This window comes from Spea bombifrons, chromosome 6 (assembly GCF_027358695.1).
Source record: "Spea bombifrons isolate aSpeBom1 chromosome 6, aSpeBom1.2.pri, whole genome shotgun sequence".
Classification (NCBI taxonomy): Eukaryota; Metazoa; Chordata; class Amphibia; order Anura; family Pelobatidae; genus Spea; species Spea bombifrons.
In genome coordinates this window covers 22603861-22628132 of record NC_071092.1, presented here as the reverse complement: position 1 = coordinate 22628132, position 24272 = coordinate 22603861, and the positions used below count along the sequence as shown (strand labels likewise).

Here is a 24272-nt window from a genome sequence, read left to right as displayed (position 1 = left end):
TGGGGTCATGAATGGTCCAAAGACACTACACACATGCAAGGTGTTTTATCTTCTTGTGGCATTATACAAGGATTGGCCCTCATAAGATTTAGAGTATGGCGTCATGTGACAAACTAAAAATATAGGCATTAAAAATAGAAAAATCTCCATGAACACGCTCAGATAATTGGACAAAGGCAGGCAAATACAGAACAGACAGGGCCAGGAAAACAACTTGCAGCAACTTGCAGAATAAAATATCAATAAACACAGGAGACCGATATAGTTGTACTACCGTGTTTCCCCGAAAGTAAGACAGTGTCTTACTTTCTTTTTATCCCTAAAAGCCCCACTATGTCTTACTTTCGGGGTATGTCTTATATTGGGAAAAAATTGAGAGTGATGGGAGTTATGATGTACTTTTAGAGCATAATTAGATCATGAAAAAGACATTGGAAATGGTACAGCATAACACCCATCACTCTCACACACTTACCAATCAACACACCTACCAATCCACACGTATACCAATCCACACACATATACACAAATCCACACACGTATACACAAATCCACACACATATACACTAATCCACACACATATACCAATCCACACACATATACACCAATCCACACACATATACCAATCCACACACATATACACCAATCCACACACATATACACCAATCCACACATATACACCAATCCACACACATATACCAATCCACACACATATACACCAATCCACACACATATACACCAATCCACACACATATACACCAATCCACACACACATATACACCAATCCACACACACATATACACCAATCCACACACACATATACACCAATCCACACACACATATACACCAATCCACACACACATATACACCAATCCACTCTCACTTAATGCTTTCCTACCTTTCCTTTCTTCTTTCAGCTTCTTTTCCTCCTCTTCGCTCCTCTTCTTCAGTTCTGTCTTCTTCCTGGTTCAGAGGGCACGGACAGCGGTGGGCGCGGCTTCAGTGTTGTGCGCCGGGATCTGACAAGAAACCCCGGCGCACAACAGCTGTTGCCGCGCAGATCACAAGGGAGCGGTATCGGAGGTCATTAACAGACCTCCGGCTCCCTTGAGTGATTTTAAGCCGGGTTGAACCCGGCTTAAAATCACTCAAGGGAGCCGGAGGTCTGTTAAAGACCTCCGATACCGCTCCCTTGCGAGCCTGCTCCTCCAGCGGCGGACATTACTGTCCGTCTCTGGAGGGGTGCCGGGTGCCGCAGGTTGGCACCCCCTGGAGTGTGGCGCCCTGTGCGGTCGCACACCCCAAAGGTCGGCCCTGCTCTAAGGGGCCGGCCTTAGGGGTCTGCGGCCGCACAGGGTTTAAATAAAAACATCGGGGTTTTTTTTCAACTTTATTTAACATCCTTCATGTTAAATAAAGTTAAAAAAACTTTATTTAACATGGAGGATGTTAAATAAAGTTAAAAAAAACCCCCGATGTTTTAATTTAAATCCTGTGCGGCCGCACGTAAGGCCGGCCTTGGTGGGGACTTCCCGGCCCCTTAGAGTGGCGGACCCGGCAAATCCCCCGTGTTTCCCCGAAAGTAAGACATATGTCTTACTTTCGGGGTACGGCTTATATTAGCCGACCCCTCTGAAACCCCCGATACGTCTTACTATCGGGGGTGTCTTACTATCGGGGAAACACGGTATGTATTATGAAGGTTCAACCCCAGTGAGTGTCTTCTGCAAGAAGAGTTTGGTTGGCCCCGCATAATGCTTAATTAAATGAATGAGAGTCTTAATAATAATAATAATTAAACTGGATTCTGCAGGGCCAGATAAGCTCTTTTGACTGACAGAGATGGTCCTCAATAATGCATAATGCAGCCTGAGTTGAAATTTCAACTCTCAGGCAAATTTCCCTGACTTTGGGTGATACACCCAATGTCTGGTGCCTAGTTGTTTTTATTTATGAACACTCCCTAAATGATCTAAAGTTTCAATAGCTGTGGGCCAATGTGTAAGAGTTACCTGAATTCGGGAACCGGGAGCACGCGCGCTCTGTTATTTAGCTTCTTTAGTTTCCTTAGAAACTGGGCAAAACCATATTTTTGTATTTCTTACCATTGAGCGAAGTGACTTGTTACGCATGTTTTAATTAATATTCCACCGCAATATTATTATAGAAGATTGTAAAAATAATGATGTAAGGCCATAAAGGAAATAAAACACCCATTTAACGAATACACACACAATGGTACAGTCCTGACAGTTGAACACCAAGCTGTTGCTATGGCAAGGAACGCCTGGGATTAGTCCATTTACTTATGTGACGGGTATATCGCTCGACTTCTTGTTTTCGTTAACCGTGGTTACTTAGATACTTTTCGTGTATTCACGAGTGTTGGATATAAAGCATACAATTTGGGTAATATATGTGAGTGTTTAAGGTTGTTGTATATATTCACCCCCGCTTCGATCTGCTTGGTAGTTAAACCCGCTTCTTGCGCATGGGCAATGAGCGGAGTGGAATCGCGATTCGAGGATATCGCTCGTTAGTTGCTGCTGGTTGTGACCCGTCGATTGTCCAGGTTGTCCAGGTAACCGACCTTTTAAATGTTCATTTTTAATTGAAGAAGACGAAGTTCTTTTTTTTTAAAATGTAGGCTTGCGAGTGCTGCATCTAGATCTATTACTGCCGTAGTAGCGGGTTTTCTCTTTGTTCAATACTGTATAATTCCACATTCTGGATATTTAGCTAAATACATCCATTGTTTTGCATTTATGGTGCGGTATAGTTGTTTCTTTTTTAGATTCTGTATTTACAGTTCATCTGCGAGTAACATGATTGTGTCTGGAAGTTCACTGTGTGATCACTAATCCGATGGACAGTATAGATATTATTCTGGACTTACAGATGTATGCTGTAGTGTTTTATTCTTTATATTACGTTTCTAATTTAACTCCTAATATAATAATGTACCCCATGACTGCCTCCACTCATTTTGTGGATTTGTTTCTGCAAAGTATTTACACTCACCTCACCAAAAATGACTAGGACTCATGCACTAAGACACAGACTTTCTATCCTGTAGAACAAAGTGGACAAAACAAATCTGAGTGTTTTGGTAGATGCAAAGTTCTTAATAAAAGCTATTTGAGAAACACAAGTGTCAATCAGCCCCTCCTAACTGATTTGGTCATCAAACTCTAAATACCAGGAGCAGGTCCTACGGTTGAGCAGCTATGAAGTGATATCACCACCGCATGTTTTGATTGTTAGTTCATTGTTTAGAAGTCAATAGTAGTACGGTAAATGTACCGCATCCTTACCATAAACAAGAACACTTTGGTTTTCACTGCATGTATATATTAGGTGTTTTTGCGGCAAAGAAAAAGCATCTTCCTCTTTGAATTACGATTTTGTTTTATTTTTACAGGAAACCTCAAATTCAACGGAGTCAGATTAACACTGGAATCTGTTCGGAAAATGCCTCTCTTTGGTAACACATTCAGTCCGAAGAAAACACCGCCTAGAAAATCTGCCTCTCTTTCCAATCTGCATTCAGTATGTATTTACGTGAATATTAATTCCGGCTTCACTTGAATATTATCAGTTCCACAAACATTTCAGTACAGAGCGGGAATGATGTAAAAGATTAGTGTCTCTCTTATTAAAGGAGAAAAATGTATTTTATTCCATAATCATTTATCTGCAGATCAAGGGGGCTACTGTCAGTTATGTGGTATGTTGGGCTACTTTCACTGTTCATACACAACACTAAGCTGACTCTTTAACAATGCCAATGAATTCCTACTTGTAAGATGGAATTCTTTCATCCATGAACTTGTATTATTCTTGTCCGGCTGACTAAATCTAAGCCATATTGTTTACCGTAGGCAGTGTGATTGTGTTTATCTACTAGATTGGGCTAAAATAACATAGGTAGAACACATACAAATTGGTAATATACAACTGCTTGAAATATTATATTATGCAAAAACTCGAGATGTTTAAAAACCATTGTTTCCTTTTTTAAAGTTTTTATACCATACTTTATATAATAATCTTAATACTTTTACTATATATATTTCATATAGTAATCAAATAATGACAGGAGTCCCTTCTTAAATTGTAGCTCAGTTGTAATTCAAAAATCACTTTGAATCTACCCTTTTTGCCATACCTAATCTATAGGATGTAGATCGGTTGCCCTAAAACCAATTAGTACCAACACAGCATGTAAAGTACTGTAGGGGACACTGTAATAAATCTAGATTACCTACTCTGCAAAATTATTCATTCCAGTCATGCTTTCCTCCTTTATTGGCATACTTTTTTTTATATAGTTGGACAGGACAACCAAAGAAGTAGAGTTGGGCCTGGATTATGGGTCCCCAAGTATCAACATAGCAGGCCAAAGTTTAAAATTTGAAAACGGGCAGTGGATTACCGGTAAGTAATATCACATATGCTTACTTGTTTTTCCCATAGGACAATGTATTGTCACATGAAATGTATCAGGTCCACTGAGGCCACTGACTTCCTAGTGAATAAACTATTGCGATATTATTACACAGAACAATAGTTCTCATCCTTTTGACTGGGTCAACCGCAGAACTTATTCATGACAATTTAAGGAAACGTGTAAGATGTGTTATTTTGTAGCCTTGCATAAAAAAAAAACAATTCAATTGTAGTTTTGGTCAATAATTCAAGCAAACAATATGTTTGACTGCTGTTCTCTACATTTCTATGTTATTGTTGAACAATAGACCAGAGTAGTTCAGTAGCATTGCATCAGCCGGAATGATGCACAGGGCACAGCGGGTCCTGCCACATAGTGCCAAATCAGTCCTTTTCTCCTGGAACCTGTGTCATAGTTCCATAACCAATATCATGGTCGCTTTTGCAAATTTTGCAATAACCTAATATGTAATGTATTCAATCTTAGTTGTTGTTTCATTCTTTTCTATTGCAGAGTCAGGTGGTACAGGGTCACAAAAAGAAATTCAGAAGCTACGCAAGAGAAACTTACAGCTGGAGGAAGAGAATAACTTGCTGCGTCTTAAAATAGACATCTTACTTGACATGGTAAGAATTTGTAAAAATGGGTAATTTTGGTTTTGAAATATTCTGTTAATACAGATGCAAAATAAATCAGACGGCTCCCCTTAGCTCCTTCTTTGGGCAGGTATCAGACTGGACGAAAGTTTAAATTGCTTGAGAATGTGTATTCCGGTCTTTAGAGATATAAACTAGGTATTTAAAATTAACTTTGCATTTGTATTTTAGTAACTATTCCATTCAATTCCACTATTCCTCAAGCATTCCAGCAGTGTAGCTTTTCTGTTATTCCTGACTGTCCCATAAATCCAAAGGCAGATGTAGGTCTAATGAGACCCCCTATGCGTAAAAAGTACTCCCATTTATTTCAGTGGGGGGTGTTTCTTAAATGTGTTTTAATCTGATTATCTACACTTTATCCAGCTTTCTGAGACAACAGCTGAATCTCACCTAAAGGAGAAAGAACTAGAAGAGTTGAAGAGCTTGAGTGGGAGGAGAAAATAATCTTTGCTTGCACAGAGAGGACAACTGCAAGTGGGACTTCTCCCTGATCCATGGCTGACTGCAGTATTTAGCTCATGTTGTTACTTCCATACCAAACCCCTACATGGAACACACTTCTAGTCTCTGAATATATATATATATTTTTTGCTCAATACACTAAAACCCATTTTTACTTATAAGTGGATATATACGTGTATGATGATGGTTATGGGGAAGTCTGGCACATGAACATGCAACAGAAAAGGGAGCAGCCCATTTGGCTCTAGAAATTAATACGTTATTCAAACTAGTCTAGTTAACAAAACATAGTTTTTAATTGAAAGGAGATAGCGTTTTATTGAACAGATATGTTGTTAAAATTAGAAGATATTTATACACTTTAACTGCAGTTCAGTTGTAATGTGTAATTACATTTAGCAGACTTCATTTTTACATTGTTGTGAAATACCGGTAGTTGTGTAAAACAACCTCTAGTCTCTGTGTCCCACAAAATGTTTCTGTCTGAAGACAATTTTATAATATTCCACAAATACAACTGTAAGTAAATTTTAAGGTTCTCCAGTAGTGTATATTAAAATGCAAGTTTAATATGTTGTATTGCAGTCAGAATTACCTCTCTTGGCCTTTTCTGTTGACCTGAAGGGCAACAATTGACATGAGCCGTGTCACTCTGCTTTGAATGACAGGATTTTGGCATATCCCAGTTACATATGTATATGTTTACAGTCATTTGGAATTCAACGTTTATACTCCTGATGTAAATTTAAAAGTGTTTATGCACAATATTCTGGCATTAAGCAATTTTGAGTTGTATGAAGTAAATATGATTGTGCAGATACCATTATTCATACTATATCTACTGTCTATGTATGCCTGTATATTTACACCCATACACACCTTTATATATTTTTGGCACTTTTCTAACAGCCTGATGACAGAGGTTTCTGTAAACCTCAAAGGTGCAAGTGCTGGGAATTCTCTTGCACTATCCATACATGGATGTCAAACCAACTAGGATGCTGTTATTGTACACGACAAGAAACAAGTAGATCACAGGCAGAGTGGGAAGCAGTTTGTTTAAAATGCTGTTGAAATAAAACATATTTGGGATCGTAGAAGTTTGTTTTAGATTTTATATTTGCAGATTTATTAAATAGGACATAATTATTTTTTTGTTTAATATTTTGTATGAAAAATAAAGTGGTCATATAGTTTTCTTTATATTATCAGTGTTTTGTTATTTGTATATGTGCAATTTTACTGTGGTTGGTCTCTGAAATCAATATAATTAACCACAATTCTCCTCTCAAGGAAATCTACCAGGTCTGTGTGGGTAACAGCGATTTGTGTGACCTAACTTTATCTATGTGGCCAAGTGTGATCTGTAGAGCTGATAGTGGCATGTGTGGTAGAGTGTGATCTCTGTGGCCAAATGTGAAGGCTGCAAGTTGTGTGTATGTATGGCTGAATCCAATTTATGTGGTGGAGTTTGATCTCTGTGTCTGAGAGTGGTATGTACATGTATGGTACAGTGTCATCTGTGTGGTCAAGTGTCAACAGTCATGTGTTGTATAGCCGGATCTGTGAGGATAAAGATGTGATCTTTGTGATTTACAGTGGTGGTGCTGAGAGTGATGTGTGTGAGTGGGAGGCAACGAAAGAAAGAAAACCCCACCCCATGTACATCCTAAAGAAGTAAGCATCTTAACGCTCTCTTCTCAGGCTCTGTTTGATTTTCCCCCATTACGTTATCTTTCTCCTGCAATCAGACAGGCTGGCCCCCCATGCCACTCCACAGTTCTTAAAAAGGGTAAGTTCTTCCAAGGGCACAAGCAGAGCCTGACCTTGGGAGGGGCACTAACACCAATACAACTAGACACTGAGCACTAACACACAGGGACACCTAACACTAACATTCCCAGACACACACTAATGTGCATACCCAGACACATACGCATGCACACATGTAACAAAAACAAATTTCCTTAAAAGCTCAAACCTCCTTACTAAACTTAAGCAATTGATGTGGCTGGAGATTGCACATGATGCCCATAGGTGACACTACACAATATATTACAGGGTAGGAATACAGAACTCTGAGATACATCCCATAACTTCACTACAGAAACAAAATATTGGTAGAAAACACATATTTACACAAGGAAACCAAACTTTCTTGCACCACTGGTGCACTGGCATTTAATGACTATAACTCTCATCATCCTCATCATTCTGGCTCATGATGGGAATGACAGGGTTTAAAAGTACTTTTTAATGTATTTTTTATGAGAGACGGGGATTTTAGTGAGGGCTGTGATATCACTTAACCCTGCATTTTAGCAGGTATCAAGCTCTTATTTTCCTATATGTTCCCCAGCTCTCTGGCACTCAAGTGGTTAAATTAGCGAAAAATATATTCTCAAAAGAAACATCACTTTATGTGATTTGGGTGCATGGGTAGGCTGGCCGAGGAGGCAATTGCCAAGGCTGGATCAAAATTCTTCAACAATAAGGCAGGAACGTGTTGGTGAACAGGTAACGCAATGTTGTGTGACCCCGCGGGAAAAGCATGGCGGAAGGTAAGTGGGTAAGGCAGGGAGCCAGTGAGTAAGAGAGTAAAAGAGTGACAAGGTAAGGAAATTAGGGAGGGAGGGAGTGTGTGTGAGTATGTATGTATGTTAGCATTAGACTATGTTTAATTGTGTTTGTGTTAGAATGTGTGTGTGTTAGTATGAGTGAGTCTGTGTAACTGTGTGTTAGCATGAGTGTGTATGTGTTAGAATGTGTGTGTGTTAGGATAAAGTTGTAAGTATGAGAGGGAGTGTGCGTTAGCATGAGTGTATTAGTGTGTGTTAACATGAGTGTGTAAATATGTGTACCAGTGTTTGTTAGTTACCTTGGGGAGGGCAAGGGGCCAGTGGAGCCCCTTTGCTTTGCCTGCCCCCTGGCAGTTAGGGTTTTTTCTCTACTTGTTGAACAAGATAGCTTCTATCAATTCAGTGATACGAAAGGGTAGAAGCAGTGAATCATGATCACTGCCTGTTTCAAACAAATCACATGTTTTGATTTTAGGGTTTGTTAGTGGATTTTCTTTAAAGAACAGATAAATGCTGTATCTCGTTTCTGGGGCTTCCCAGTTTGAATGCATCTTTGAGGGGACTACACTGGTTTGGCCACAAAAGTCTTTGAGACTTTCCCGATGTGGGTGCTTGTCATAACTTTGCACTCTTTTGACAATGGTAGTGTAGGTTTTTCAGAGGATACTATACAGCTAGCTCTAGTAACTGCATCACTTTTCTTTCTGTAAATTTGTGTGGGGAGAGCTGTGTTCTCTGGGGGCTGAGCATGTTGTCTGTCGCAGAAAAACCTCTCTCGCTTTGGCCACTGGTGTGTGGGATGTCCTGGCCCAAAGAGGCTGTGCTCTGATTAAAATTTTCAGTGACATCCCTGAAAGTCTTCAAGACTGCAACTACCTGCCCATTAATGCCCATTCCCCTCTGCTCAATAAGCTAGACACTCGAATGTTGAGCTCACAGGGCACGGAGAGATAACAGGGGCATCCAACGAGCGGCCCGTGAGCCAAATGTGGCCCAACGGACTTCGAGGTGCGGCCCACGTGAAATTTCCCGGTGGGCCGGCAGTTCAAAGCAGCAGCCCGCCTTGCGAAGTTCAAAGCAGCCGCCGTGCAGATGCGGTCTTACAGCCGCACGACGGCTGCTTTGAACACATGACGTTGGAAAAATAAATGTGAGTATTATTAAAGAAATAGGGGTTATAGGAAAGCAGACCCATATTCAAGGGGGGGATGGCTGGGTTATGGCATTACAAATAAATATTAACAGGGGTGTCTGTGGCTGGGGGGGGGTAATACACATGGCAGTGGGGACATCAATAGACAAGAGGGTGGTTGGGCATCACATTAACCAATACAAAAGGGGTGGGGGTATCAATACGCAAGGCAGGTGGTTGGCAGGGGCCTAAAGGGTGTGGGGGCATAAATGCACAAAGTGGGGCAATACACAAGCTTATGGGGGGGCACATTCACATAAATCAATAGTAAAGGGGGGATTGTCTGGGGCATTAATACACAAGGGGGCAAAAATACAAAAGGGGCAGTTAATGACAAAGCAGTGTAGGAAATAATTTTTTTATGCTTCAGTGTGGCAGAGCCTGTCCTGGTCTGTGTGTGTTTGGCTGTCGGTGTGGCAGTGCCTGTCCTGGTGTGTGTCTGGGTGTGGCAAAGCCTGTCTTGATGTGTGTGTGTGTCTGGGTGTCGGTGTGGCAGAGCCTGTCCTGGTGTGTGTGTGTTTGGGTGTCGGCGTCGCAGAGCCTGCCGTCGTGTGTGTGTGTTTGGGTGTTGGTGTGGCAGAGCCAGTCCTGGTATGTGTGTATCTGAGTTTGATATGGCAGAGCCTGTCCTGGTGTGTTTGTGTGGCAGAGCCTTTCCTGGTGTGTGTTTGGATGTCGACGTTGCAGAGCCTGCCCTCGTGTGTGTGTGTTTGGGTGTCGGTGTGGCAGAGCCTGCCCTCGTGTGTGTGTGTGCTTGGCTGTCGGTGTCCTGGTGTGCGCCCTCCTGAATTTGTAGTCACTTCAGAGGACAAAACTTTCTTGGCCCAGAAATCAGTGAGAGGAAAAGTAAAAGTTTTGTGTTATTTTCTCTGTTTCAATCTGCAGATTTTATTAAAAAGATCAGTGGCAGTAAATTGTGACTTCAGGCGTCCTGTGCACGATTACTTTTTTAGTATACTGATTACTCCCAGTCCCATCACATAAGATTCTATCTTGTATTACCTGCCGAGCACTGATGTCATCTTTATGCAGTATACATCGATGCCGATGAGTTAAGATTCTGTCTATTTTATTTATTTCTATAAAATGGCCACCAAAACCCTCAGCACCAGGCCCGTGATGCCCTTAATCCGGCCATGATCAATTTAGTGTGCATCAGCCAGCTTGTACCCACAGTGTGCTCCAGCCTTGTGCAGTTTTATTTGGCTAAAATTGTTTTAAATGGTTTGTGTACTGACTTTGTTTTACTGTTTAAGTAATTTAGTATTGATAGAATAACATATAAAAGTTGACAAAAAAACGTTTCCACTGCTTTTTTCATTATCGCCAAATTAACTCTGTATTAATATGCATTATAAAGCTAAAAGGCCATATTTTCTCTCAGTGAAAAATGAGGGCGGCCCACGCACTCAAACATTTCTGATGAGGTGGCCCACTGCAGAAAAAACTTGGAAACCCCTGGATTACAACATCGCTATCTGTAAATCTGATGGATCTGAGTTTGGCAGATGCCAGAAGAACACTACCTGGCGGAATGCAGAATGCCTATTGTAAAGTTTGGTGAAGGAGGGATAATGGTCTGGGCTGGTTTAAAGTTTTGGGCTAGGCCAAGTTCCAGTCAAAGTGCATCAGACATGGTTTGGCAAGTTTAGTGTGGAGGAACTCAAGTGGCCTGTGCAGCGCTCTGACTCAGTCGAGTCCATATTAACTCCATATTAATACCCACGCAGGGTCGTAACCAGAATCACAGTGCCCTGGTGTGAAAATTGCCTCGAGTCTCCAAACCTCACCAATCAACATGTCCCACAGTGCCACCTTTTGCCCCCAAACAGCTTGTGTCACCTTTTCCCCAAGCAGCTTATCAGTGCCCCAAGCTGACTGCTTGTGCAATCTTTACTTCAGCTTGTCAGTGCCCCCAAACATCTTATCTGTGCCATATTTGCCCCCAAACATCTGTGCAATCATGCCATCACTCCCCCTTGCACCCCCTAACATACAGTCTGGCACACATGTAAACACACATGCTAAAACATGCACTTACTTATACTAACACACGTACACACTCATTTTAACACCATTTATGCTAACACTCATATCAATTACATACATGCTCACACACACATGCACATCTATGCTCACAGTTGCACATACATACCTATGCTCACACACTTACACATACACATCCATGCTCACACACACTTTTACATAGAAATCCATGCTCACATACGCTAATACATGAACATATCCATGCTCACAAAACTTATGCATGTACATTCATGCTCACATACATACAATCATTTACCCGCAGGGATTTAGTCCAGATGGTCCAAAAAGTCCATATAGAGGATACACCCTTGGTCCTATAGGATGTTTTTTGTTACTTATCCTCTAAGACTTTACAAACGAAGGTGCCTGCTTCAAATGGGATGTCCCAGGAATGAAGAAAGAAAGACAATCTCCTTGAGCTATACGGTAATGTAAGTTAGCAATGACAAAAATTTGGCTTTATCTCATTTTGTGCCATTAAACTTCCCTGGTTGTACAAACAACCAAAACGCAGGTGCTTGAAAACATTATTATTATAATTATTATTATGCAAAAAAATTAGAGCTGTTTTAAAAACGAAAATAGCCCATTCATTTTGAAAAATGTTATTTGATTTCATACTAGAATTGCAGGAGACAAGTGGAGTTGGTGGCAGTTCCCCTGTAAATGTAAATGAGAAGCAAAACAACCCCATAAAGTATATTGTATTAAAAATAGGAATTGTTTTATCTATCTGTGTAATTATCCATATAAATATCTGCTTGTAAAATATTGCCACATTTTCCAAAACCTTGAGCCATTTACCCAACAAGCTCAGCCATTCGACCTTCCTACATTCACAGTGTGCTGTGTGGAGGTACAAACCACCGCAAGGGGCGCTCGTCGCCTCTTTCCTTCACGTTATCTCTCTATGATATTTCGCCGGTCGATTCCGGTGACGTGTTTCCTGTTGCCTGACCCCTGTGTGTTCTAGCACGTTCAGTAGTCATGTCCTCTCCTTTAGAATTACCGTTGGAAACTGCGCTTAGTGAAGCGAGAGATGCAGAAACCGAAGAGGAGGAGGAAGAAGATGATGATGACGAGGTAATGTTTGCCGCATAGCGCCAGAATCTCCCTGTGTCATTGTTCACAGTCATAACATGTCCGTGATTTTAAGTCTCCACGAGTTATACATTGAATGAAGGTCTGCCGGACAGGATGTGACAGCGCAGGGTTGTTAATGCTGCCTGTAACCTCTTTGGCGTGGACTCTTGCAGTGGAAATATTAGCATTTTCATTTTGTGTGTCATGTGGGAGTTGTTCCATTTCTCATGCAATTTACTTCGCTTGTGTGTTTGATTTACTGCCAACGCTGTTCGTTAGTTGGACATACAGCCTACTGTATTCGTGTGGAGTTGAACCTTTCTTGACGAATTCCAAAGCGAATTATTTTTTGACACAATTGATATTTGTACTGCAGCAGCACCAAGAGAACAGCTCACATGGTACTCTTTCCCTGACCATCCAATATAATTATTTATCCTGCCTCAAACTGGTGTCTTTGACAGGTGCACGTTACGTATGTCAAAATGCTGTAGACTCACCTGTCAAATATTTTAAGATGCTAATGTATAATGTAATAAAATGTATACATAATATAACATAAAGCCTGTATCACATTTTCTCATAGGTTAGGATTTAACATTTATCTCTTTTGATATCTCTGGACAGTTAGATGAAACTTTATCAGAAAGACTGTGGGGCCTGACCGAAATGTTCCCACAGAGCCTCCGAACTGTGGCAGGTGTAACCGTTGATTATTCTGTTTGTGCAGCCAAGAAGTTTTACAGGTAAGTGCTCTGGACCCTTTCGGCTATATAAGTATAGGTATACGAAATAAATGCAAAGTGTTCAGATAAGTGTAACAGTCGTCTGCAGCATTGTTTAACATAAACAAAACAAGTCAAGTGCCCCACGCCAGTCAAAAACGTCACTACAACAAAGCACGACCAGTTTCAATCACTCCTGTCTAAGTACTTAGCATTGGGCTGAATAATTGGTTGTACATTACTTTTAAATCTGCTGAGACTATCCTGCCATTTATAGCCTATCTTGGACACCATTAATCATTGTGTGTTGGGAGATTGTAGCCCAGACATTTGGTCAGGACCTCGGAAATACAGATATGTTGCAAGATACAGAAATAACTGCAAAACTTATGGATGAACACTGTTTTGTAGCTAAGATAGTAATTCAAATATACACGACGAAATAACGCATCTCAGAGAAATTCTCTCTCAACACGCCCGTATAATATATCCTTCGTTTGCTTGTTAAATCTTCCCCAGCTACCATGTACATGCTTTGTACTTCCTGGATAAGTTCACTTGGCTGTACACAATTTACACTTTAATATACAAACTACCTGATTTGGGCAGCACGTGCATTTTTATTTTACAACAATATTTAGTATTGTTAGCATTTAGAGACATTGTACAGAAATACCTGACGCTTAACCCAACACCAGCTACACAGTGAATCAATCTGACTCCCCTTTCACAAAAGTTAAAAAAAAAACAACTGAGGTAACTGCTGAAATCTAAGGTGCCACAACCTTAGTTGTCTTGTTGTGTACTTAGCTGACCTCATTACATTAAAATGACACTTTGCTCACATGCTTCACAGAATCTGTTTAACACTCCAGTTAATATATGTACCTTTGCGCTATCTTAGAATTAGCTTTTAATCCCTGCTCCTAACAGGAATCACATGACAAATGTTTGTGGTATTTGGTCATGAGCTATGATACACTTTTACTGTGGTTCTATTTTAAATACTTATTTATTTTTGCAGTTTTTCTCGATCTGCTCTATGGATAGGAACCACCTCATTCATGATTCTGGTTTTGCCAGTAGTGTTTGAGACTGAGAAATTGCAGATGGAGCAGCAGCAACAACTACAACAGAGACAGGTAACCTTATTCACTCTACCGGTGGTTTCCAATCTGTCATAATAGGTGTACAGTGTATGGGTAAAAAGTATTTTGGAGCCGTGGGAGAGCCGCATGCATTTTGAATATAACCAACTTCAAACAAATAAGCTTCAACAGTATTTGTCCAATCTTGATTTACAAGATACTGAAATGTTTATGCATCTTATATGAAAAATTATCTAAAGGGGGTATGACTTACAGCAGAGTTTGCTAAAAAGCTTGCCCTACATTTGGTAGCTTGGGGATAATTCAGTTTTAACTCACTGTGCCCAGAGGGAGACCTCAACCTCCTTGTTCACCGTTCCTAAAAGGGATACCAATTACACCTCACTGGTAAGGTCTGTGGGCAAAATGTACATGTAGGGCAGATTTCTGCTTCTAGGCTGTCCTTTGGAAGAATGATTAGTCTGGTTGGATATATTTTCTATTGCATATCTTCTGTGTAAAGGCACAAGTGAGATCAAATGTGACCGTCCCAATAGGGCAAACAATTTAGCCCTGCCTGTTCTTGTACATTTTGTGATATATATGGATTGGACATAACTCACAGCAGGGAAATTACTTGGCAGTTGGTAATGGAGACAAACATTATATTTGGCTCCTTAATGCACCACCCTTTGTGGATTGGTTATATCGTTACTCTTTCTGTACTTTCATATGCATCCTTCCAAAATGAAAAAAGCACTTGATGTGATGTGAGTGAGACAAGTAATAAGTAGCTGTTTCATTTTCTTGATGTTTATGTAAGAGCTTCTTAATATGGTAGATTGTTGTTTCCTTGATATAAATGCTATGAAAAACAAAGGATAAGACCCATATGTTACTCTTACTATTTAATCTCTCAAGGCAGCAGTATTTTAGCCATTGCTACTGAATGATTTGTTTTCTCTATACCTCTGGACAGATACTCCTTGGACCGTCAACCGGAATGTCAGGCCCTCTTCCCCCACTTCCAGGAAAAGCATAATTCAACATTTTCCTAGTGCCTGAGAATTCTAGTTTTTTCTTTTTTTCTTTTATCATGATTGGAGAAAAGAACTGAAGACCAGTCTGAATGACCACCTATCACCTTCAGTTTTCTGTTTGGAATGATTTTCTTCAGTTTACCACTCTGGTCACTACACAACACTTTCAGTGGAAAAGGTGCGAGTAGAAGCAATATAATACAATGTCTTTTTTTGGGGGGCCCACACTTTTCTCACTGGGGGAGATTCTTCTGCTGCGCTCCAATATACTTTATTTTTCATATTGGGACTATATGGTAGTAGTTCATCAAATGGCAAATCATGAGGATAGTGGACATTTATAGAATCTTTTGCAGGTGCCTTCCATCCATGTAAGGATTAAATGTTTTATCTTTTGTTTTGTTAAAGGAAATCAAGGAAGCCATTGCAAAGCAAGGTTTTCCTAGATGGACATTGTACAAAGCAGCACATCATGAAGGGTATAAGTAGAGTTAAGTGTTACTAGCTATAAATATGGAGCAGCAAGGGTATGTCTGCGTACTTTGTGTGGCACTGGACAACCATGCCCTACTGGCAGGATTCATCTGTTTGATGAAAACATTTTAGATTACATTCTATGTTACTGGATATATATTGCTTCTGTACTGGATGGCACAGTATTGCTGTTGGTGAGATCATTCCAGTTCTTTAATATCAAACCACATTTAACCAACCCCGTCTGGGTTTGTAATTCCCAAATAGATTTGTTAAACTGACTTTTTTTTATTTTTGTTTTCACATATTAAACTAAAATGATTGAAACTAAATTCTATTTTATTTACTGGAGCGGCTAACATTGCAGTATGTTACCATTACATTACTGTGTATTATTTTGAAATAACACTTGACTCAATATGTGCCACAATTACTGTATTATACTGTATACATTTCATTACATTTTTAGGTAACATGTAACATTAGGAATATTCTGATCTCATTTCACATGGGAGCTGTGAACAGCCTTGAGGAAAGTTGACATCAGCCCTGGACTTCTGCATAACCCTACATGCATGTGCAATGGTTGCTTATTAATGTAGTGTTTTGCCAGTAATATAAATCTGGTCTGTTTTTGGCCTTTAATAGCTTTAGTTGAGAATGACACAGATTGTCAATGAAGAACGTATTAATGTTTAACATTTTCCTTGCTTGAAACCTGTCACTGACACCTCTAATACCTCTAAATTTTAATGCATATGATAGCTGTGTGGTCCTTTTTAAGTGGACTGTAAATCCTTGGGGGATTCTGCAGAACCCCTCAAATTACATCTACACCTCTCCACACTTCTCAGCTAAAAAGCCTGCAGGGGATACACTATAAACACAAAAGTATTGGGACACCAGACAGTTACGCCAACAGGGACTTTTATGCGTTCAAAGTACATAGACATTAAGATGTAGTTGATGCCCCCTTTGCAGCTATAACAGCTTCCACTCTTCTGAGAAGGCTTTCTGTGGGAATTTTAGCCCCTTTATCCAGTAGAACAGGTCAGGCACTGATATTGGACAAGAAGGCATAGCTTGCAATCTCCATTCCAATTCATCCCAAAGGTGTTTGATGGGTTTGAGGTCAGGTCTCTTCCACACCAAGCTCACCCAACCTTTATGGGACCTTGCTTTGTGCAGTGGGGCACAGTTATGCTGGCATACAAAAGAGCCTTCGCCGAACTGTTGCCACAAGTTGGATACATAGCATTGTCCAAAAGTGTCTTGGTATGCTGAAGCAGCCCCATATCCTTGTTCCACCAAACTTTACAGTTGTGCACAATGCAGTCAGACGAGTAACTTTCTGTGGGCATTTGCCAAACCCAGAGTCGCCCCTCAGACTGCCGAACAGAGAAGTGTGATTTGTCACAGAACATGCTTCCGCTGCTCCAGAGTCCAATGGCGGTGTTCTTTACCCCACTCGAGCTGATGCTTGTTATTGTACTTGGCGATGTGAGGCTTGAATGCAGCTGCCCGGCCATGGGAACCCATTCCAGTGGAAGTTTGGAACTCTTCAGCTATGGAATCAGCAGAGCATTGGTGACTTGTACGCGCCATGCATCTCAGCAGAGACCCTGCTTTGTGACTTTGTGTGCTCTTCTGCTTTTGCTGCTGCTCTTATTGTTCCACTTTCCAATAATACTTCTGACGGTTGTCAGTGGAATATCTATCAGGGATGAAATTTCATGAACTGACATTGCAAAGGTAGCATCCTATTTCAGTACCACACTTGAATTCACTGAGTGCTTCAGAATGACCAATTTTTTTCACAAATGTTTGTAAATGCAGACTTCATGGCTAGGTGCTTGATTTATACACCTGTGGATGTTACCCAATTTGTCCATATAGTGTACGTTTGACTGAACACAACTCCATGCGCATGATACACTTACCTCTTTTCTGACCATGACACCTATATGAGCCTGTTGGACATCCCATTCCAAACCCATGGGCATTAATCTAGAGTTGCTCCCTCTTTGCCACTATAATAGCATCTACTCTTCAGATAGGACTTTGCACAAGATTTTGGAGTGTGTGGAGATGACAGCTGTGTCATAAGATGTGTGGAAGCATTTATGCTAAAATGAAAAGCGCTACCTTCACCAGGCCTCTGCAAGACCAAATGGCTGCTTGACAAACCTATTAATGAGTCGCCAGATGCCAACCAATGCTTAGGGTTCTGTAAAGTGGATGTTTGCCTGAGCTTGCCGCTTCAATACCAGCACCTCTCTGAGCAGTTAGGCAGGTAAGTAGCCCCTAAAGGCTTTAAGGGGCAGCTGTCTGAGTGAGGGATAAGATGGCACATAGGATAAGAAGGGTACTGAGCTTCTGATAGTCTGACCTAAGACTAGTAAGGTGGTCTTCTGCAGGTGACACCCAACTGAGAGAGATATCTCGGCCCCCAATACTTTATAGGATCAGTCCTAACATAACAAACGCATGTCTGTGGCATACCTGATATGAGAGAAAAAGAAAAACTAAACGAACGGTTGTTATACAAATCTAGTGTGGCTCGGAGGAGGCAGAGTGTGTGTGTTGCCTAGGATGAGTAAATTGTGAACAGTTCAAATCAGGACCCTCTTCTGTATCAGTATGTATTTTAACATTAAGTAGCAGATGTCTCCTTCATTGAAGCAACATTAGGTGTCCTACTCGCTTATTTACAGGGCCAAATTGGGGAGGAGGCGGCAGCCCTAGCACTTCAAGGAAACCTATTTTTTTATGCTCTTGTAGTGCCAGTCCTATCCAGATGACTAGACACTGAACCCCCACACACACACTCCACACACACTGGAGTGAAGGATTGTGTCGGTATATGGCGCTGTTGGCCAGAAAACTGCCAGGCATTTGTACAGAGTCCTAGCACAGTTCTGTTCCAATCAAGTCTGCATGGAGTGGTTCTGTGCCTATTTTTCCTCCTGTTGTCTAAGCAAAGGAAAAACCTTTCCTCACAATGTATGCTCCAAGACATCAACATTACAGACAATCAATTACAATCACCAATTAAGATTCCTAAATAACTCAAATTACACACTAATACATGGATCTGAAGGTTTGTGCACTCCAAGTACGTACACATACGTTTATTCATTTTATAAGGTGAATGTTACTTTTAAATACATACTGATAATTTTGCCATTCTAATTGAACAAATGCATTGACCAAAATAGTCCTTTTATGTTCTTGCTTTATTTTTATTTTTTTACATTTGGATAACAAAATACATTTTCTCTGTAAACAAATAGCACAAAAAATAGCATTAAAAAAATCATTTTTTCTGTACATATTTGAGTTTGTTTCTATGCCCTGATTTCTGACTCTTCTATAATGTAAATTTTAGCATTACAAAATCCAGAAAAACCTCTGAACTTTGATACCCTTACATACTTTGGGCCCACCAAGCTGCACCGAATGCCCACAGGGAAGTACTTGCCTAACTATATACTGCTGCAATGACCTTAAATGTAAGCTGTGTTTAGTAGAAACCATTTTACACTATACCAAAGCTAAATCAATTTATGATTCATCCATCCGACATATACAGGGTATTTGCTAATCTATCAATTGTTCCAATACACATCATAATGTCAAACACACTGTAATATACAGTTATTAATGATACAAAGCAGTAACCGGTCCCAACTTCTCAGCAGCACATAAACTTCCTTGTTTCAGCCGATCACCAGCGCCACCTAGACAGTATTACTGAAAAGGGAAAAAAAGCACCACAAAAGAACTTAAGGGATATGCTCCTCCATACAAAAAAAAAAAAGATCAGATGTCTGAAGGCTTACAGACAGTATGAGGCAACATAATGTGTCATGCAATAACTGATAAGCAGCCAGAAGGTCCATTGCTGATGGCAGATGAGCCATATAGTATACAAAACATTGTATAAGGCAATGCTTCTCATCTTAACTGCACCACGCAGAATATACAGAACCCACTTTAGGGAAATATATATATTCTTAAGTAAGCTTGGCCAAGTCAGAATCCCATTTCTATCCTAATTACACCTTCCCCATATGTAAATGACCTAGTCAATACAGTTGGATGTTCAGGTAGTATGCATTTGGCAATACAGCATCCAACAAGCCACGTGATATGCATTACACGATCTTTGTGTAGGGGCAAGAATAATAATTCAGAATTCTACAAAGGCAATAAAAAATCCCTGGGTACAACATTTACACATAGTTCGGATAGAACATTTGACATGGATTTATACTTTTTTTTTTTCTTTGAATATAAACGCACCACAACTTAATTTCTATGCCAGTAATAATGCAATGTAAGTGTCCACCTAGTGTGATAAAGTTTAACACATATTATCCAGTATAAATACTATAGTGATATATAGGGAAGGAATACTTTGTAATCCTCCGGCACTGCACATCGATGCTTAAATGATTAGTGGGAGGAAATAAGTGCTCATTTTCTATACATTTTGTGAGGAGGACGACTATGCAGTCTCTGCTACTGGGACGGCTAATTAAGAGTTGAGGCTTTAAGGATGTAATTTACATATAAAAGATGGCTCAGTTTGGTTTGAGGCAGCTTGTCCACCAGGTCATTTTTTTGTATAATGGTTTCTTGTCTTCATGACACTCCATGTTATAGAAAAAATATCTTCTTGTTACACAAATGCAAAGAGCTTATCAGCATAGTTCAGCAACTGAGCCATTGCCATCACAGTCTGTAACGGTCACATAGCAGACGCCGGTCTTCTACAGCACAATATCAACTCACTACTCATAACATGTTCAATGCTTTAGCACAGAGGCTTTTTTTTTTTAGCCGAGCTTCATGAGACCTCATTGAGATGAAGAACCTCGTAAAGCACCCCATTTTAAGCATATTCCTCCATATTGCACTTAAAAAAGGGAAACGTGCAATGTTATTTGTGGAGATGTGATCATTCTCACAACACAGATTGTCAACAAAAAATAAAAACTGTAGTGAACGAGATCAAAAAACTGAGATAATCACAAGTCAGCCCTCCAGCGCTGATGAAGTTCAACTTCCTCTGGCACCACTAAGAGCAGCTCACAGTTTTTGCCCCTCAGCTGATGTTGCAAGAATTTCCTAATTGATGGAGGAAAAAATCCAATTATAAAAAATTAACACAAAGGTATTTAACATTCTTCCCTTAAAGGGATACTACCAGGCAAATAAGGTTTGGTTAAAACATTGACGAATATCAAAGTATACAGGCCTATGTGGTTTAATATGAAGATACATTTAATGGATTCTCTTTAGCCATCTCATGTGTTATCCTTACAATCCTAATAGCAGTTTTATTTTGGTATTCTCCTATTTACTTAGTAGAGCCAAAGTGCTGAGTGGGAACATGTCAAGATTAAACAACCCTGTACCTTATCTAGCATTACATTAAGGAATGATTGGTGGTTCTCAAGTTTCTCTCTAACATTTAAAATGTTTTCTCCATTTTTTTTTTCTATCATTGCAAAATTAATCTTAATTTGTTTCTTGGGTACCTCACATCCCCAAAAATATCATTTTTCTCCCTCTTACCATTATGAAAACAACTGCATACACTTTATTTTCTATGTAATGGTCCCTAAAGAAAATAACCTATTGCAAGGGAAAATTTGTATTAAAAAAAATGTATTTCTAATAATATGCAGAATGAATGATAGTAAAATAGTGTAATTAGAAATGCATCCGTAGACACATTATATTGCACATTCTGCTTAAAGGGCCACTCCAGCCACCATATGCATATGACAGCTAAGTGATCCCTTTAAATTTGTTTTTGGCCTCATGGAGGAATTCTACAGAATCTGCCCAAATGCATTTGCCTCTTTCCTTGCTGCTAAGCTTGCAGGGGATGAGTCTGGCTGAATGCATCATCTGCCCTCTAAAGCACATGCGTGTTATACTCCCCACCTGCCAGCTCCAGTGCTGGCGTGTATTAGATTTCCAGGGGGGCTGAGACCCCCGGCTTGCATGCACAGAAGGATTCAATCAGTGGCGTGGAAAACACATAGCAATTAATGTCTATCTTGCATCTCACACCAGAGGTGACAGGGCTGGGCATAACTGTACCTCAAGTCATCTTCGCTCCCAATCCGTTCTGGCCTTTTTAGTTTTGAATCCAGATTGTAGTAGGTGCCTCCCACCTCACGCACACATATCCAGTGCTGCCGCTTTAGTGGAAGCTTCAGGGGGCCCCATGACAAACTAGATGGGAGGTTCATGATGAAGCCAGTCACGTTAGAAAGGGAAATCAAGCCTACGTCCCTAAAGTGCAAAAAAGGATGCATATAAGTAAAGAAAGTACAGATCTGCTGAAATGTATGCCACCAGTGCCACTAATATTTTCGTATGGAATCTGTTGCATTCCCATGTACCAAATAGGCTACTAGGGCATTGACTTTTAAAGTAAAGGAAAAAGTTAACTGAACTTTTTTAGAAACAGTACAAGACTTAAATAGATACACATTTAACTGGTGTCACACAGATTTTCATTCCTAGCATTAAATTCACGGGAAGAAATATATAAGTATGTGAAATGACTTATGCTTTGCAACTTGAATGATTGCTAGAGAACAGATCCTTTCTACTCCGCAAATTAATTGTATTTTGATGGTTACATAAGAGACGGAGTTACTGTCATTTATAGCAGTGATTTATACCTCCTCTTGTCCCACCACACAGCCTCGTATCCCTTGGTCTGAAGGGCTGCCATGATCACGTTGACATCATAATTTCCATTACCCAGCATATTCTTCTTGTGTGGGGTGACCAGAGTGTTGGGGGACAACCTGCAAAAGGCGAAGAGATAAGCAGACTCCACTTATTGCAGTCACTGCAACCACAAGTGATTTATCGAGCTGTTACCACACATCAAACATTCTTTCCGGGTACCTCTTGTTTCTAACCATCTATTTCTGTAACCAGGGTCATTCACACATCTCCAGAAAGATATAGAAATTCTAGAGAGAGAGAGAGTTCAGAGGAGGGCTAATAAAATTGTGAAAGGTTAAAATGATCAGGAAAAAGATTCTAATATGCAGGGCTTGGTGAAGAGAAGATGTGAGAGAAAAACAATTCATACATAATAGGATTTAACAAAGTACAGGAGGGTAGGTAGTATGTTTCAGAGGAGAAATGTTAGGAGAAGAGGGTCTGAGGCTTAGATGTAACGTAAGGACATTTTACTTCACAAAGAGGGTGGCAGATAAGTGGAAAAGCCTCCCGGCAGAAGTGGTAGAGGTTAATACAGCGAGGTATTTTAAAAATACATGGGACAGACATTAAGCTATCCTGAATCTAAGATAAGACCAGGGGCTGATTAAGGTTTGCATCTTTGCAGCAGGAATGATGGGCAGACTAGGTAGGCTGACCACACATCAAGTAAACCCCATCTATAAGCCCAAAGACATGTTAATTTCCAGCACTGTAACTAAAGTTATAGATTCCTAAACACCACTATTTACACTTTAGCAAATCATATAAATACCCAACTAGTATTAATTGGACATAACGGGAAAAAGATAGGTTGCTCTGCAGTTTAGGTTCATATTTGAAACTTATTTGCATTACAGGTTGCTGAAGAAAGAATTACTGCTTACACATCACCCTAATCCGGATTTACCTACAACAAACATTAAAAAAGTGCCTCAGCTATGTTACTTGATGAATAAAGAAGAACCAGGATTGGATTAAAAAAGTCCCAAGAATAAATGGTCACCTAAACACTTAGTAATAGAGATTATATTATTATATAAAACAAAGTTGAATACAGCGGGTTTTAACATGCTGTTGACTTTTATATTAAGAAAACAAAAGGAGAAATATCTAGCAGCATTAGGCAAAACAACTGATCATAACATGATTAATACATAATGTAGAGGCAGAAGTGCACCACCATCCTTGGCAAACTGCTTTCCCACCTCTGGAATATCTCCTGTAGAGTGTCCCGTGTAAAAGCTCCAGCATCCTGGAAGACGTTATTCAAGGCATGGAGGGCACACAATTCCCGACGTTGCTTCTCATGATAAATATGTGGCGGAAGAGGTTCTTGGACCTCAGTTTCAGATTTAGCTTTGTCCCCTTTCCACGGCACACAGCTCATGACGGTGCTTGGGGTTCACTTATGGCTGTAGCAGAGCACGAGGTGGCCACAAGAGTCCTCTACAATAAGCGGGAGACGTTGTTCTTATTGCAGAGTCTGTAGCCCATACCTCAGAACCAGAACCACAGTGAATGTGGCATGAGACCGTTCACACAATCCTTTAATCAAAAAAGAGACACTCTACCGCATCTCTCTTTTTCCTCCATTCCAGTCTGATCTACTTTTTCGACAATCACTCAAGTTTTTTTTCCAGGAAGTTACTCTCATCAAACCACAGATGGAAGATGGCAGCAAAGATCTGTAAGCTGAAAAGACAGAGATCACT

General features: G+C 40.2%; 3 protein-coding genes across 3 annotated transcripts; 2 read left to right on the top strand and 1 right to left on the bottom strand.

The window, feature by feature from the left end:
• Nucleotides 1-3391: 3391 nt before the first annotated feature.
• CBY1 (chibby family member 1, beta catenin antagonist) lies at nt 3392-6774 on the top strand. Its single transcript, XM_053469974.1, has 4 exons — nt 3392-3549; nt 4332-4437; nt 4964-5076; nt 5473-6774. Exons 1-4 carry the CDS (start codon nt 3472-3474, stop codon nt 5551-5553), a joined length of 378 nt encoding a protein of 125 aa, XP_053325949.1. The 5' UTR covers nt 3392-3471; the 3' UTR covers nt 5554-6774.
• A 5552-nt stretch (nt 6775-12326) lies between these two features.
• On the top strand, nt 12327-16130 carry TOMM22 (translocase of outer mitochondrial membrane 22). The gene is made up of 4 exons (XM_053469973.1): nt 12327-12471; nt 13099-13217; nt 14221-14338; nt 15264-16130. The coding sequence occupies exons 1-4, from the start codon at nt 12376-12378 to the stop codon at nt 15324-15326; spliced, it is 396 nt and encodes a 131-aa protein (XP_053325948.1). The 5' UTR covers nt 12327-12375; the 3' UTR covers nt 15327-16130.
• Nucleotides 16131-19016: 2886 nt separating this feature from the next.
• On the bottom strand, nt 19017-24055 carry JOSD1 (Josephin domain containing 1). The gene is made up of 4 exons (XM_053469972.1): nt 23766-24055; nt 22506-22634; nt 21916-22110; nt 19017-20931 (listed from the first exon to the last, which is right to left on the bottom strand). The coding sequence occupies exons 1-4, from the start codon at nt 23945-23947 to the stop codon at nt 20832-20834; spliced, it is 606 nt and encodes a 201-aa protein (XP_053325947.1). The 5' UTR covers nt 23948-24055; the 3' UTR covers nt 19017-20831.
• Between the last annotated feature and the right edge of the window lie 217 nt (nt 24056-24272).

What these genes read in the sequence shown, in the direction of transcription:
- TOMM22 (XM_053469973.1), top strand. Translation starts at nt 12,376, where the DNA reads ATGTCCTCTCCTTTAGAATTACCGTTGGAAACTGCGCTTAGTGAAGCG. An exon ending in AAGAAGATGATGATGACGAG is followed by an intron (nt 12,472 to 13,098) that starts GTAATGTTTGCC and finishes ATCTCTGGACAG; the next exon opens with TTAGATGAAACTTTATCAGA. An exon ending in AACAACTACAACAGAGACAG is followed by an intron (nt 14,339 to 15,263) that starts GTAACCTTATTC and finishes ACCTCTGGACAG; the next exon opens with ATACTCCTTGGACCGTCAAC.
- JOSD1 (XM_053469972.1), bottom strand. Translation starts at nt 23,947, where the DNA reads ATGAGCTGTGTGCCGTGGAAAGGGGACAAAGCTAAATCTGAAACTGAG. An exon ending in CTACAGGAGATATTCCAGAG is followed by an intron (nt 22,635 to 23,765) that starts GTGGGAAAGCAG and finishes CGCCTTTTGCAG; the next exon opens with GTTGTCCCCCAACACTCTGG. An exon ending in GTGTGGTGGGACAAGAGGAG is followed by an intron (nt 22,111 to 22,505) that starts GTATAAATCACT and finishes TTTGCACTTTAG; the next exon opens with GGACGTAGGCTTGATTTCCC.
- CBY1 (XM_053469974.1), top strand. Translation starts at nt 3,472, where the DNA reads ATGCCTCTCTTTGGTAACACATTCAGTCCGAAGAAAACACCGCCTAGA. An exon ending in AAACGGGCAGTGGATTACCG is followed by an intron (nt 4,438 to 4,963) that starts GTAAGTAATATC and finishes TTTCTATTGCAG; the next exon opens with AGTCAGGTGGTACAGGGTCA. An exon ending in TAGACATCTTACTTGACATG is followed by an intron (nt 5,077 to 5,472) that starts GTAAGAATTTGT and finishes CACTTTATCCAG; the next exon opens with CTTTCTGAGACAACAGCTGA.